This window comes from Mercenaria mercenaria, chromosome 10 (assembly GCF_021730395.1).
Source record: "Mercenaria mercenaria strain notata chromosome 10, MADL_Memer_1, whole genome shotgun sequence".
Lineage (NCBI taxonomy): Eukaryota > Metazoa > Mollusca > Bivalvia > Venerida > Veneridae > Mercenaria > Mercenaria mercenaria.
Genome location: NC_069370.1, coordinates 77,835,969 through 77,849,488, shown reverse-complemented (window position 1 = coordinate 77,849,488; position 13,520 = coordinate 77,835,969). Strand labels below are relative to the sequence as shown.

General features: G+C 33.1%; 1 protein-coding gene across 1 annotated transcript in view; it reads left to right on the top strand.

Moving 5' to 3' along the window:
• The window catches only part of LOC128546260 (multiple epidermal growth factor-like domains protein 10), a 51,262-nt gene extending 38,276 nt beyond the window's left edge, over positions 1 to 12,986 (top strand). Inside the window, exons 5-7 of the mRNA XM_053516556.1 lie at positions 10,971 to 11,129; positions 11,297 to 11,330; positions 12,422 to 12,986. Coding sequence (XP_053372531.1) covers positions 10,971 to 11,129; positions 11,297 to 11,330; positions 12,422 to 12,569 — 341 coding nt within the window. The 3' untranslated portion in view covers positions 12,570 to 12,986. The remainder of the gene's footprint in view (positions 1 to 10,970; positions 11,130 to 11,296; positions 11,331 to 12,421) is intronic.
• Positions 12,987 to 13,520: the final 534 nt, after the last annotated feature.

Genomic DNA, 13,520 nt, shown 5'->3' with positions numbered 1-13,520 from the left:
GAGATATTGTATATGAGCCCCATATGTGTCCGATGTGGACAAATACTTAAAATATTGGACCCAGAAGGGAAACAGGTTTCAACAAAGAAAACACACAAAACGAATTTCTACACAAGTGACACCACTTACAAACTTAAAATGAATACACTGGTATATCACATCGCTGAGACATTGTATATGGGTCCCATATGGGTCCGATGTGGGCAAATACTAACAGTGGTACATTTTACCAAATATAGCCCATATAGGCCCCGTATAGGCTTGCGTGCTGGGTAAAAGGCATTTGATATTGTTATCATATACTATGTTCTTTCCTTGTGTGATGTCTTAATAAACTTAAGGTTAATTCAGTCACTTTTAATTCAATATCTTTACACATTGCTGTAAGTATTACAAATACCCTTGATCACGACCTTCTTTTGACATTTTCTTACACAAAAATGCAGGAGTTATAACCATCTGATTTAGTTAACGTTTGTGTCCTTAATATTTTTACATGTCACCTCCCCGAGAAGTTATGATTGTTGGTATCAAATCAATTGGTTCGAATCCTGTCAAGTTCGTTATGTGATGAATATTGCCGACCTGTGTAAGGTAAATAAATGAATCTACTTGGTGGCCACCCAAGCCTGCAAAATGCCCGAAACCAAAGCTAGAAACTTGCCATGTATCCTGAGCTATGTTAGCATGACATTGTTTTTTAACTTTGTTTTTCATCTCTTACTGGATTTTCATTTTTCTTATATTCTTTTCCACAAATATGACAAGAGGTTTGTTTTTTAAATAAAGCTTCATCTTTTTTAAGACATTTTCAAATCTTTGTTAAAGTTTACATTAAATATTTCCTTACAATATTCCTCTTCCTCAAGCATTTTTTCGATAAATTTATAAACTGCATTTGGACCTCTGTAAACTTGTGTTGGCTTAGTATATTTATCATCATAACAACAAACAACTTTATAACCGTAACCATAATCTATGTTTTTGATATGGTTCAGTAAATGAAGATTCATGTGATTGTAAAACAGTAGATATTTTTCTAGTTATTGATTCAAAATCAGCATAAATTACAAAAGGTGCGGCTAAGCCTTTGTGATAATTTTTAAAATGTATTTTACTTCCCTCTTTTGGCATTTTTACAGCTTGAACACCATTAATAGCTAAACAATTTGGAATATGTTCATTTAATATTCTTTCTTGAGAAAAAATTTGTAAACATGATTTGCAAAAAATGTTTTTTATGTTGATCTTTGGTTTTGTTACACATTAATCTATTAAAGTCTTTTATCCAAACATAATGGTTTATCTTATGTGAGCTTCCAGCTCCCGGGGACTCACGTCCATCATTATTAATTAACAACATGTCACAGTGTTCTTTATATTAATTTTTTGGTATGTACAATGGATAAACATTATTATCCTCATAACCAAATATTTTAAATGAAATATCATTCTGAGTTTCTGTTTTAGGTATTTGATTTAATGTTACAGGAAATATTATTCCTTTGTAACTGAGTTCTTCTATATACTTTTGGTAATTTGAAACTCTTTGAGGATTTTCTTTAACAGGAAATTTGTAAGCCAAATGGCACCATCTAAAACATTCATTATCATGCTCATTTTTTATATTTATTAATCCTTTCATTGAATTTTGTAATGGTTTTGGTAATTCTTAATAACTAGAAGCAGCCAGCGGTCCGTATTTATATCTATTTATATAATGAGCATCAACTGACTCTATTCTCCAGCCACTTTCTTCTGAAACCCAATTACCAATCCTATTTATTATTTCATCCAAAGCTTGACGTAAAGTGTTTTTTATCTGAGATTCTCTCATAATAATTAAAGGCTTCGATTGAAAATAAGCTGATTTATATATTGTATCTGTTTTACCAATTTTCGCAAAAGTTATTTATAAAACAACATTTATTTCTATAACTTTTAAAGTTTTAAGTTCTGATTTAAAAATATCAAAAGAGTCTTCTATAGTTAAATATAGTTTAGATCTTGTCTATATATAATTTTAATTTCAAATTTCTTAATATATTGATTTGAAGACCTCTCAATTTCTCTAACAGCCATCTATATATTATATTTAGAAAAAAATCGTTAAGCAAAAAGACCAAAAAAAAAAAGTTTAAGAAGAAAATTAATAAAATATTTGAATTGATACTTTCTCCCATTTGGTTTAGATTTTCCACTTTTTATTCGGGTTTTCCCTTCACAGCACATTTTTATTAACCCGGAATTACTATTAAGGTCTTGAGATGCTTTGTAAATACTTTCATATGGTTTTTCTTCATTAGTATCACAATCGGTTGCAATAACTTTTTTACGAATGTTTCGATGATTATTTGGTCTGGGGCAATCACATAATCTTACATTATTTTGCTCTTCTAACATTAAACAACCACAATCATATTCGAATAAATCTATATTTGTTTTCAGAAAGATAAGGATCTATAACATGTTGTAATTTATCAATCACACCTCTTTTGTATTCATCGCTAACTATTTGATCAAGTTTTGATTTAATAACGTTTCTTCTTTTTAGTACTTTTTTATATGAATTTCTATCTTCATTCATTATTTCTCCTAAAGTGCTAGATAATTTTAGTATAATCATTCTATCTACCTTTCTATTAACCATTTATATAATATACTTATAAAAATGCACGTAAAAAATAAATTCAGCAATCTTAATTTAATACAAGTCTTCTAATTTTTTATTTCTGTATCCGTTAAGTTTAAATTCCTTCATATGCGTTTCAAGAGGCATTGAATAGATTTTCTTTCTGCATTTCTAACAGTATTCTAAAAATATCTTGAATAACTTTTTTTCTCATCTTCTTTATTTACCTTTCCAGTCCGTGCTTTTGTTATTAGTTGTTTTATTTTGTGGTGATGTAATTTTAAAATAGTTTTCTTGTCTTCAACTTTTAGTCTATTAATAAATATAGTAATTACTAATAGAACAGCGCCAGCAAATGTCACAAATATAGGAATAGCTGGAACAAGTGCTAATGCAGCCGAGCAACCAAAAATACCTGCTGTAATTTGTAATCCTGTATTTACTCTTCCACAAAATTTATAACTTTTTCTATAAGCAGCAGCAAGTTTAGTTAAATGATCTATTAATTGATCTATTGTTTCTATTCCATTAGAAATTACATTTTTACTCCACATTTATATAATATATTTTTTAATTTAAGTTTCTTCCAGTTCACTAAATGGAATCCAACCATTAAATTTTTCACTATAGCCTTTCCACTTTACTCAAGCTTGTTTTTTCTTATAGCCTCGTCTAATAACTTTTTCTATTCCAAAAACCTCTTGCTTAGTAGGTACCTTTATTTAAGTTTTTACTGGCTTCAGTCGGTGTCATTTTTATACTGGAATGTTTTGTTTTGTTATATTTATCAACTATTTCCTGTAAATTGTCTAAATAAGTGTAAGTATTATTTGCTGTAAAAGATTTCCACATTATTCTTTTGAAACTTCTATTAAATCTTTCGATTTCTACAGCTTTTCCTTCATTAAATGTATGATACATGTTAACCTTATTTTCATTCAAAAATGATTCAAACCTTTTATTATAAAATTCTTTTCCTTCATCTACCCATAAATTTGTAGGTGTTCTACCTTCTAAAACTATTTTATCAAATGCTTCAGTATCAGATTCTCCAGTTTTTTTCTTTAATGGAATAACCCAAGCACATTTGCTAAATATATAAATAACGGTTAATAAATACTTTACACCTTATTATATTTTGGAAAAGCTTGCATATCAACTAAATCAGCAGACCAAGTATCATCAATATCACTAACTATCACTCTTCGTTTAATAAATTTCCGTTTAATTGGTTAATGTAATTCTTCTGCTAATTCATCATCCCATGTTATTTCGGGGGTCTTTTTGAGTGAGCTTGTATTTACCCACTTTTTCCTTTTTTTTTTTTTACCTTTTTCCTAGTCCAAGTTTGTATTTCGTTTTAATTGCTGGTTTTACAACTAAATGTTTTGCAATCTTTTCTCCAAATGTTTTTGAGTGTTATTTAAGTTGGAAAGCATTTGCTTGTCACATATACCTTTTTTACACCACTGTCGCAGCAAAAGTCATGGTCCATACATACTGCGTCTAGTTCATTAACAGGATGTTCATTATCTAAAGGATTTCCTGGTCCACAATAGTTATATCCTGGAAGTGTTAAACCTTTCTTAGGTAATAAAGGTAACATTGCTTTATGAATATCTAAATTACCCCCTGTACTTTTAATAAACTTTGATTTCATTCTTTCACAAGATGAACAGGTAGCCATTATCATTTTTCTCCCGTTTTATTTCTTTTTTTTTTTCTCTTTTTTTTTTTTTTTGGCTGTAACATAATGTATATTATCAGTAAATTTTCTTTCTTTCAAACAATATATTTTATTCTGTAAACTCATTTATATTATATGTATTTAAAAGTTTTTATTTTTTTCACTGGGTTCAACAAAACTTGTGGTTTTTTAACTTTGTGTAAGCTTCCAGCGTCCATCAAACCAGAGGTTTTCACAGTAATTTGTTAAAACCTGTGTTTTTTTAATTAGTTAAACCAAAGGTTTTTTTTTTAATTGGTCAGCATTGGTCAGTTTATTCAAGGGTTAGGGTCAAAATGAGGTCAAATTGTTTCCGCTTCGGTAGTTCTTATACAGCTTGAAATTAATCACTCCGACCGGGCTGAGCCTGGCTAGTTTAAACTATAACTTTCATAGAAGATCACTCATTCATATTTGCTATCGTATGGGAAAGTTGATCCTAATACAACTGTCTAATTTTAGTTTTATGACACCTGAGATAATAGAAATATGGTATGATTTGGGCACAGACTTATTTTTAATTAAAGTTATCTCGAGCCATCAATTAAGATGTCTTGAGCGCGAGACAAGATGTCGTGCGATCAAGATAACAAGAGCGCCGTCTAGCTGGGCAATATACGCCCGAAGGGTTACATCAGAGCATGGGAGCAAAATTTAAAGAACTTGACTGTTGAACCCAAAAGGACAGGAACAACAAAAAGAAAAAAGTCCACTAAAAAATTCTTACCAGGTAAAGTTATGTCAAAATACACCTAAGAATTGGAGGTACCATCCATGTTGTATCACAGAAAAGTGGTCTCGGTTTTTCCCTACGGCAAATAATAAAAAAGTTTCAAAATAAGCTATTTTTAGTAACAAACAAGGGAAGTAATACAAAAAAAAATATTGTAAGAGAACAAAAAAGGGATCTGCCAAATAAAAACAAGAGCACTGCAATGCAGAGCAATAAACACAAAGCAAAGTCATATATGACCTTTCACTCCTAAGTGTGACCTTGACCTTGAAGCTAGTCACCAGAAACAAGCGCTCTACACGTCGTCTCAGTGTGGTGAACATTTGTGCCAAGTTTCTTTGAAATCCTCCCAGCAGTTCAAGAGTTACAGAGCGGACACAGCAAAGTCATATATGACCTTTCACTCCTAAGTGTGACCTTGACCTTGAAGCTAGTCACCCGAAACAAGCGCTCTGCACGTCGTCTCAGTGTGGTGAACATATTATTATTATTATTATTATTATTATACCATATTTGTATAGCACCCTTTTCATACAAAAGAATATACGTTCAAAAGTGCTTAACAATAGAATGAACATACATGCACAATAGATAATTACAAAAATAAAACAATGATACGGATAAGATACGTGTTTAAAACATTAAATAATAGTTAAAATGATTAAATGCTAAACACAGTTTACTACATGAAAGTTAAACAATATCACACTTGCAATATATCTATGCATATGACTACGAATAACACAGTTTGTCTGGTTAAACACAAATTACATCTAAAACAGTTTACGCAGAAAACAACACTGAAGTGTTTAAAATACGATTCATAACGAGATTAAGAAAAGAATTTAGATTGAAAAGCTGACAAATTCACAGTCGGACTATCACATGCATGTGCATGGTTACTGTCCATAGTATTTTACAAATAAATGTGTTTTTAATGATTTTTTGAATGATAAGAGTGTTCCATTGTTTCTTATGTCATTAGGTAGAGCATTCCACAGTCTTGGTGCAGCATGTCGGAAACTTCTGTCACCGTATATTACAGTACGTGATTTTTGCACAACAAGTAAATTTGAATTTTGTGATCTTAAATTTCTTGAAGGTCTGTATATATCAAGCATGTCCTTGATGTATTTAGGGGCATGATCTTGAAGAGCTTTATAGGTGTGGGTCAGGATCTTAAACTCCACCCTGTATGGTACAGGAATCCAGTGTACTTCTTTAAGCACAGGTGTTATGTGCTCGTTACGGCGTGTTCTCGTTATTATACGTGCAGCTGCATTTTGAACGTTCTGAAGTTTGTTTAAACAAGACCTCGGAATGCCATACAAAAGACCATTACAGTAATCGAGACGTGAGGTAACCAGGGAGTTTACTAGCGACTTTGTGGCATTGGAGGTAATGTAGTCCCTTACATGTTGTATCTGACGCAACTGTATATAACAAGATCGACATACGGCATTTATATGCTTTTCCATGTCAATTTTCGAATCAAGGATTGCGCCTAGATTTCTTACGATGGATGACGGTGTTATGGTAGACTCGCCAACTTTCACTGTAATGTTATCAGTGAGTTTTTCATTTTGTTTTGATGTGAAGACAATGACTTCGGTTTTTTCGGCATTCAGTTTCAGCATGTTTTTATTCATCCAGGTGATTATTTCATTGAGACAATGTTCTACTCGTTGTAGGGATTCAATTCTAGTAACAGACTCTGTTGGCTTAAATGACAGATATAATTGTCCATCATCAGCATAGAAATGATAATTGAGCCCATGATTCTCACAAATTGCACCAACAGGTTTTGTGTACATGGTACAGAACTTAGGTCCAAGGACTGAGCCCTGTGGCACACTATATTTCATCAAAACAGGGTTTGACACCTCTCCATCAATACAGACAGTTTGGTAGCGCTCGTCTAAATAAGACTTCACCCACTCAAGTGGTTTGCCTGCAATACCAAAATGATGTTCAAGGCGATGCGAGTCCCGTGATCAATGGTATCAAAGGCTGCTGACAGGTCGAGTAATACTAGAATTGTAACATTATTGCAATCAAGAGATTGAAGTATATCATTCTGGACTTTAAGCGATGAAGTTTCTGTGGAATGGAATTTTCTGTAAGCTGATTGGTATTCTTCATGAAGGCCATTTAAGCACAGATGGTTCTCTAAACGTGCATCTACTACTTTTTCAAGTATTTTAGAAACAAATGGTAAGTTTGATACCGGTCTGTAGTTTTTTAGAATGTCAACATCAAGATCTTGCTTTTTTAAAAGTGGCCTAATTCTAGAACTTTTGAACATCTTTGGTACATATGCTTGTTCCATTGACAAATTGATAATTTTTGTCAATGGCTGTAAAAGCTCATCTAGGCATTCTTTGAGCAACCAAGTTGGAATGGGATCAAGTTCACATGATTTACTAGCAGATTTGATGATGATACGTTTGACCTCTTCTTTAGATGCTGCACTAAAATCTTCAAGATATTTATTTTGATCTGTTTGCTCCTCATTCCATGGTACTTGTTGACAACGATTTTTAACATTTATACCATCCCGGATGTTATCAATCTTATTGATAAAGAAGTCACTAAACGCTTGCGCCAGTTCCTTTGATGTTGAACCTGATGGTAGTACTGTTTCATTCACCTTACCAAGAAGATGTTTGGTTACTTTATATAGGCTTTTCTGGTCTCGCCCGCATGACTCAATTCTTTCTGAATAGTAATTAACACGTGCTTGCTTCAACCGCTTGTTTACCACTCCACACTGCTCACGGTATATTTGGTGGTCAATGGTCAGTTTTGTCCTTCGCCAATTACGCACCAATTTGCGTTTTATATGTTTGGCATCATGTAGTTCCTCATTGAACCAGGGACATGTGGGTCTAAGAACAATTGTTTTTGTTTTCACGGGAGCGTGCTTGTCAACAAGTAAGGTCAAGTTACTATTAAACGAATTCACAATCTCATCCAGGTCCGTGACTGCATCATCTTGGCCGAGAAATGTGAAAGAATTCAAGTCATTTTTGAAGGCTTTAACATCGATAGAACTCATTTTTCTGAAAGTCACTGTTTTTCTGATAGGTGCTGGTTTTGATACACGTGCATTGAATGAAACAGCAAAATGATCACGTGTAAGCTTCCCGTTAGAGTCAGTAAGTCCAGGGTCGACGACCTCCACATTTGAGATAATATCATCAGTGTCTCTCGTAATCACTACATCAAGAATGTGTCCTGCAACATGGGTGGGCTCAAGTACATGCTGATGCATACCATAGGTCTCAAGACAACTGTTAAATTTTGCAGTTTCACGATCATTAGGTAGATCAAGATGAAAATTCAGGTCCCCAACAATAATAACGCTTTTGTCAGTTGTTGCATATTTGGACAGAAATTTAGGCCATTCCTTTTCAAGAAAATCTTGAGTACTAAGTCCATTCTCCTTAGATGGTGGTGGTCTGTATATTACTGCTAGTTGCATGGAGTACCCATTTATAAGAATTTTACTATCAGTGTACTCAAATGTCGAGAAGTCCCCTTCACCGGTTGAAGCAACAAGACGGAGTTCAATGGCAGCCTTATATATGATTGCGACGCCACCACCTCGCATACTTCCACGTCGAGGAACGTGCTTCAACATATAACCAGTTGGCGTGAGTTCACTGATGCTGATTTTGTCTATAGAACTGCCAAGCCATGACTCGGTGATAGCAACAATGTCAAAATCATTTGAGAGAATATAGTCGGATAGTGATAAAGTTTTGTTTTTCACAGATCTAGAATTTAAGGAACACACTTTAATGTTTCTCTGTGACTTGACCAATGGACGACTTTCATAATTGATCTTAATAATATTCTGGACATTTGTAGAATTGTTGTTCAGATTTTGAAATCGTTTCGGCAGGGAGACAGTTGATATTAGCTGCGGCAACGATCGGAGATGCTTCTGGTTCACTCCTTGGTTATCGTCCCATACCCTTCTTACAGTATTTTGACCGCCCCTTTTCCCTCTATATTTTCTATATTGCAAAATCCCGAGATGTTTTAGCTGTGTCAATACAAAAGGATCAGGTTTAATACCCCAGGCAGTCACTGATTGTTTTACATTGAAAAACATGGACCTGTCATAGGTAATCCATGACAAGTGTTCACTCACAGTCATGATTGCTCCAGGGCAAGTGTACTGAGATGAAAATTTAAAATATAAATGTCTAAAACTGTAATTAAAATCCAAATAGCTGGATAACCACTAATTCAATCCACATAAAACGAACATAAATCCAATCATGGTCACATCATTGAACACATATACAAATTTCAAGATTGTAAAACAAGTATATCTGTCTTTAAATCACAAAAAAATACAGGAGCTCAAAAAATGCAGCCTACACCTGGCGCATAACAGTAAACTATCACATGTGCCAAGTTTCTTTGAAATCTTTCAAGCAGTTCAAGAGTTACAGAGAGGACACGAAACACACTCATATGGCCTTTAACCCCTAAGTGTGACCTTGACATTATCATTATAATTCTTCTTCTTCATTTTCTATATCTATATGGCAGTGTATAGTATTGGTATATGTCCCAGTCATATGTGCTCTAACCAGATTAAATAATGACAAATATCCCGCGGATGATTATGGTTCTGTAAGTTCTGACCAGCAGGATTCCTATCTGTGTAGGAGTTAGTTTTATGCCTTTTTAAGCTTAGGTGAGATTATATATCAAGAAAATCTCCAAACGTCAAATTAATTCCGTACAGGATACTGTTATATTTGTATGGTATGTAACTGAATACACAAAGATGAGACCGGATGAGCGACAATACGATACGATGTGCAACGGTTTTATACATAGAGAATAACTTTGATATCAATGTAATCAGGCCGAGGTTACTATGGGCACTGAACCGAACCCTCAGCCCATATCTGCCGAGCCTGATGACATGCCTATCAAAAGACAGTAGTCTGTTATTCTATTTACCACGAACCTAATACAACCTGCCTAGAATAACATATGTCCACATCACTTATTTTGTAAAATTAACTTCTGAAGCAAAATAAAAATAAATTAATTAATTTTTACTAATCAATATGGCATCCATCTTGAATTCAACTTGGGCAATGTTTATTGTCTTTCTAATATTCTTATAAAAACTAACAAAAAGATTTTAAAATTCACTAAATATACACCGTTCCGAGGATTATTATTAAAATAAACACTTTTGTTTCTCCTTAATAAAATAGATGGCTTTTATTAAGCATTAATCAAGAATAAGTATAGTATCAAGTGAATTATTATCCTTTCCAAGAATCGATCCATGTATGATGATGTAAACATACAATGGGTACATTAAGCAGTGATGACAGTTGAGACAGGCATAGTTAAATTACTAGTTGAGATTAAATAATATGTTTAGAAAAAAATCCATGCAAAACTGAAACTTGACTCTGTAATAAAATTCGATCTGGAAGGAAACTGATGTAAACATATCTGAGGAGCTTAATCAAGAATAATAGGCTACTGTTGTTTTGCTATCAATGTCATCAGACCGAGGTAAATATGGGCTGAAAGTGGTGAGAGAACAGAATTCCTTCCGCCCATATCTGCCGAGCCTGAATAATTGATGTCAAAAAAATCTGTAAGTTCTCCATATCAACTTTTCGACTTGTGCTTTTAAAAACAAATTCAGGTATAACAATAAAAAAATTACATTTGATTTTACTGCGAAAATAAATCCGCATGTATCATAGGGTTGTTTCTCAGGTACAATCTTGTCAGGAAATACTTATTAGAATGTTCACTAATCAATTTTAATATTGACTGTGTTTGACGGAACTGTAATTTTGTACGATTTAGTATCTTTGTTTATTTAGAAGATGAGCAGAAAGAAGAAAATGACGCCGTTAAATGCACAGTAGAAACGGATAAGACTGGACTAATCGTCGGAATATTTTTTGGCATACTGAGTGCAGTATTGACTGTCTATTCAACATTTATTACCATTGCACTGAAAAGGAAGACATCAAATACAGGTACATGTGCATGCATGCATTTTTATTTTCAACGATGCAGTTACTGATGATATTCTAATGTATAATTCTCAAAATTAATGGCTAATTGACTCTAATGGTCATGTCAAGAAATACCGCAAGGATGTGAGAGCACTGTGTATTTAAACCGTATGCTTATATTTTTTCAGGAACCCAGTCAAAGGAAGGGTCGACTAAACAAGCGTAAGCATATTTACAAATCATAGTAGTATTACATATTTAGCACATAAATACTTTATTTTGCTTTGCCGAGACATTCACTTAATGAGGGACTCCTTCTTATCATGTTTGCAATCATACACTTCTTTTACATGTCGCTACAGGACTTTTTTTTATTTTCAGCGAGATTTCTTTTCGGACTTAAAGTGTTTTATTTGCGTAATAAGGCAGTGTTTATAGATAAGTATCAGAAAAGACTCTTATATTTTCATTAGAAATATCAACACTTAAATACTGTTTCTACCAAGCAGCTTTGAAATGTCTTAGTGAAAACAAATGTTACAAAGAGTTTTTACGATCAAGTTACCGCTATCACAATTCACTGAATTTAAAACAGATAGTCTGAACTTTTAAAGAAATACAACAAAAACTTTAAAGCACTTTTTAAACTTGTTATTGCACAGCCCGTATACTATTTGGATGCAATTAATGAAATACGGAAATTGAACATGATGGTATTAATCTTAGTCAAATATGTGTAGTATCTGTTAGAAAATATATTGAAGGAGAATTCAATGCAAATATCATAATTTTGGTGGTTGACTCCTCTTGCAGTTAGTCCTTTTCTTATTTGTTGGTGTTTGGCGACTACTCAAGCATGAGACTCTATGATGCTTTTTCGAAACGAACGGAGGGAGTAGATACTTTTCCTTGCAAATTGCCTAGTCCTGTCCCTTTCAATGTTATGTTCCTGATTTTTTGACTTCAGACATGATATTGAGCATATTGTCATATATACTGATACCTAGGATTGACCCTATGTATATCTTTGAATTTACTCAATAGGGTTTTCTTTTTTTTATATTAGAGCTTATCTCAGCGGAGAATTATCTATTTACACTGACTCGTGTAAAGAGCTGAAGACCGGCTAACTGTGAAATGCGTAGGACAAAAAGGCGTATACGCCTCCCAATGAGATCTCTTTTCATAATTTTCTGACCATTACAAGATTGTGCTCCAAATTTTCTTTTTTTTACCGTTCCGTTTTATCAGTTAAGTATGTTGTTGTGTATGTTAGTGTTGTAAAAAACAAAACAGAACAGATTGAATTTCAGGACATACATAAATGTAGCAGAAGGGGGTACAATCAGAAACGACAGTGGTTCAAGTGAAAACAAGGATAACCCTTCAGTGCTATATACAGATTTAATGCGAAGCTCTACGGATGACAAGACAACATATGATGTTATTCAAAGGATTTAGAAGCAGGAAAATGAGGTTTTGAAAAGGGCTTGTTTTAAAGCAATGGGCTTTGGGACCTTTTCAATGTTTTAGTAAATATGCAAATAAATACTTTTTACTAAATATGGCAATTTTACAAACTTGTACTTTATAATTCTAGAAATGTCATCAAAGGAGTGCTAAATTGATAACGTTTTTGATGAAATAAGTAGGTTATATGATTCACAAACGCAATACATAATATAATGTTATGACCTCGCGGACATTGCATGATGTTGTATGCACTATGCGTATTATTATCATATATTTAGGAATATTGCAGCATATTTAATCTGATGACATATACATTGATATCTTATATACAATTTCTTATACTTCTTTTAGCATCTTTTATTCGCCGCCAAATAATGTAACACGCAACGTTCACCTTACTTCACAATTTTTATTATTCTGAAGAGTACACGAAAGAATTATACTTACGCATCTGTATATATTTTGTTCTTGCGTATTTGAGGTGCATTTGAATCGAAACAAATCTGAAATAAATACACTTGCATAGAAAGCGAACTTTATCGGATATCAGCAGGTATTGTGATATAGATAGGCAAACTTGAGTTAGAATGTATAGTCCACGTTTTCATAACACATTCTATAACGCAATTAATCATATAAATGCTACATAATGTCAAGTATAGATCTGCTTTCTGATATTATTAAGAAGTTCAGGAAACATTCTCTACAGAACATATTTGAATATGAAATTTCAAGGCTACCGTGTTCTTTGCGCCAGTTGATATTTAGTGTTTGTAAACCACGCCAACACTACAAATTGTTTCGCCGTCTAGTTTAACATTCAGATATATATTACGAAACAAGAAATAGTAATGATAAATAAAGATAATTTGTCGTGTCCTCGTGTTGTCGAGTTGACTTAATAGAGTCAATAAATGTACTCACTTGTCAAAAAACGAT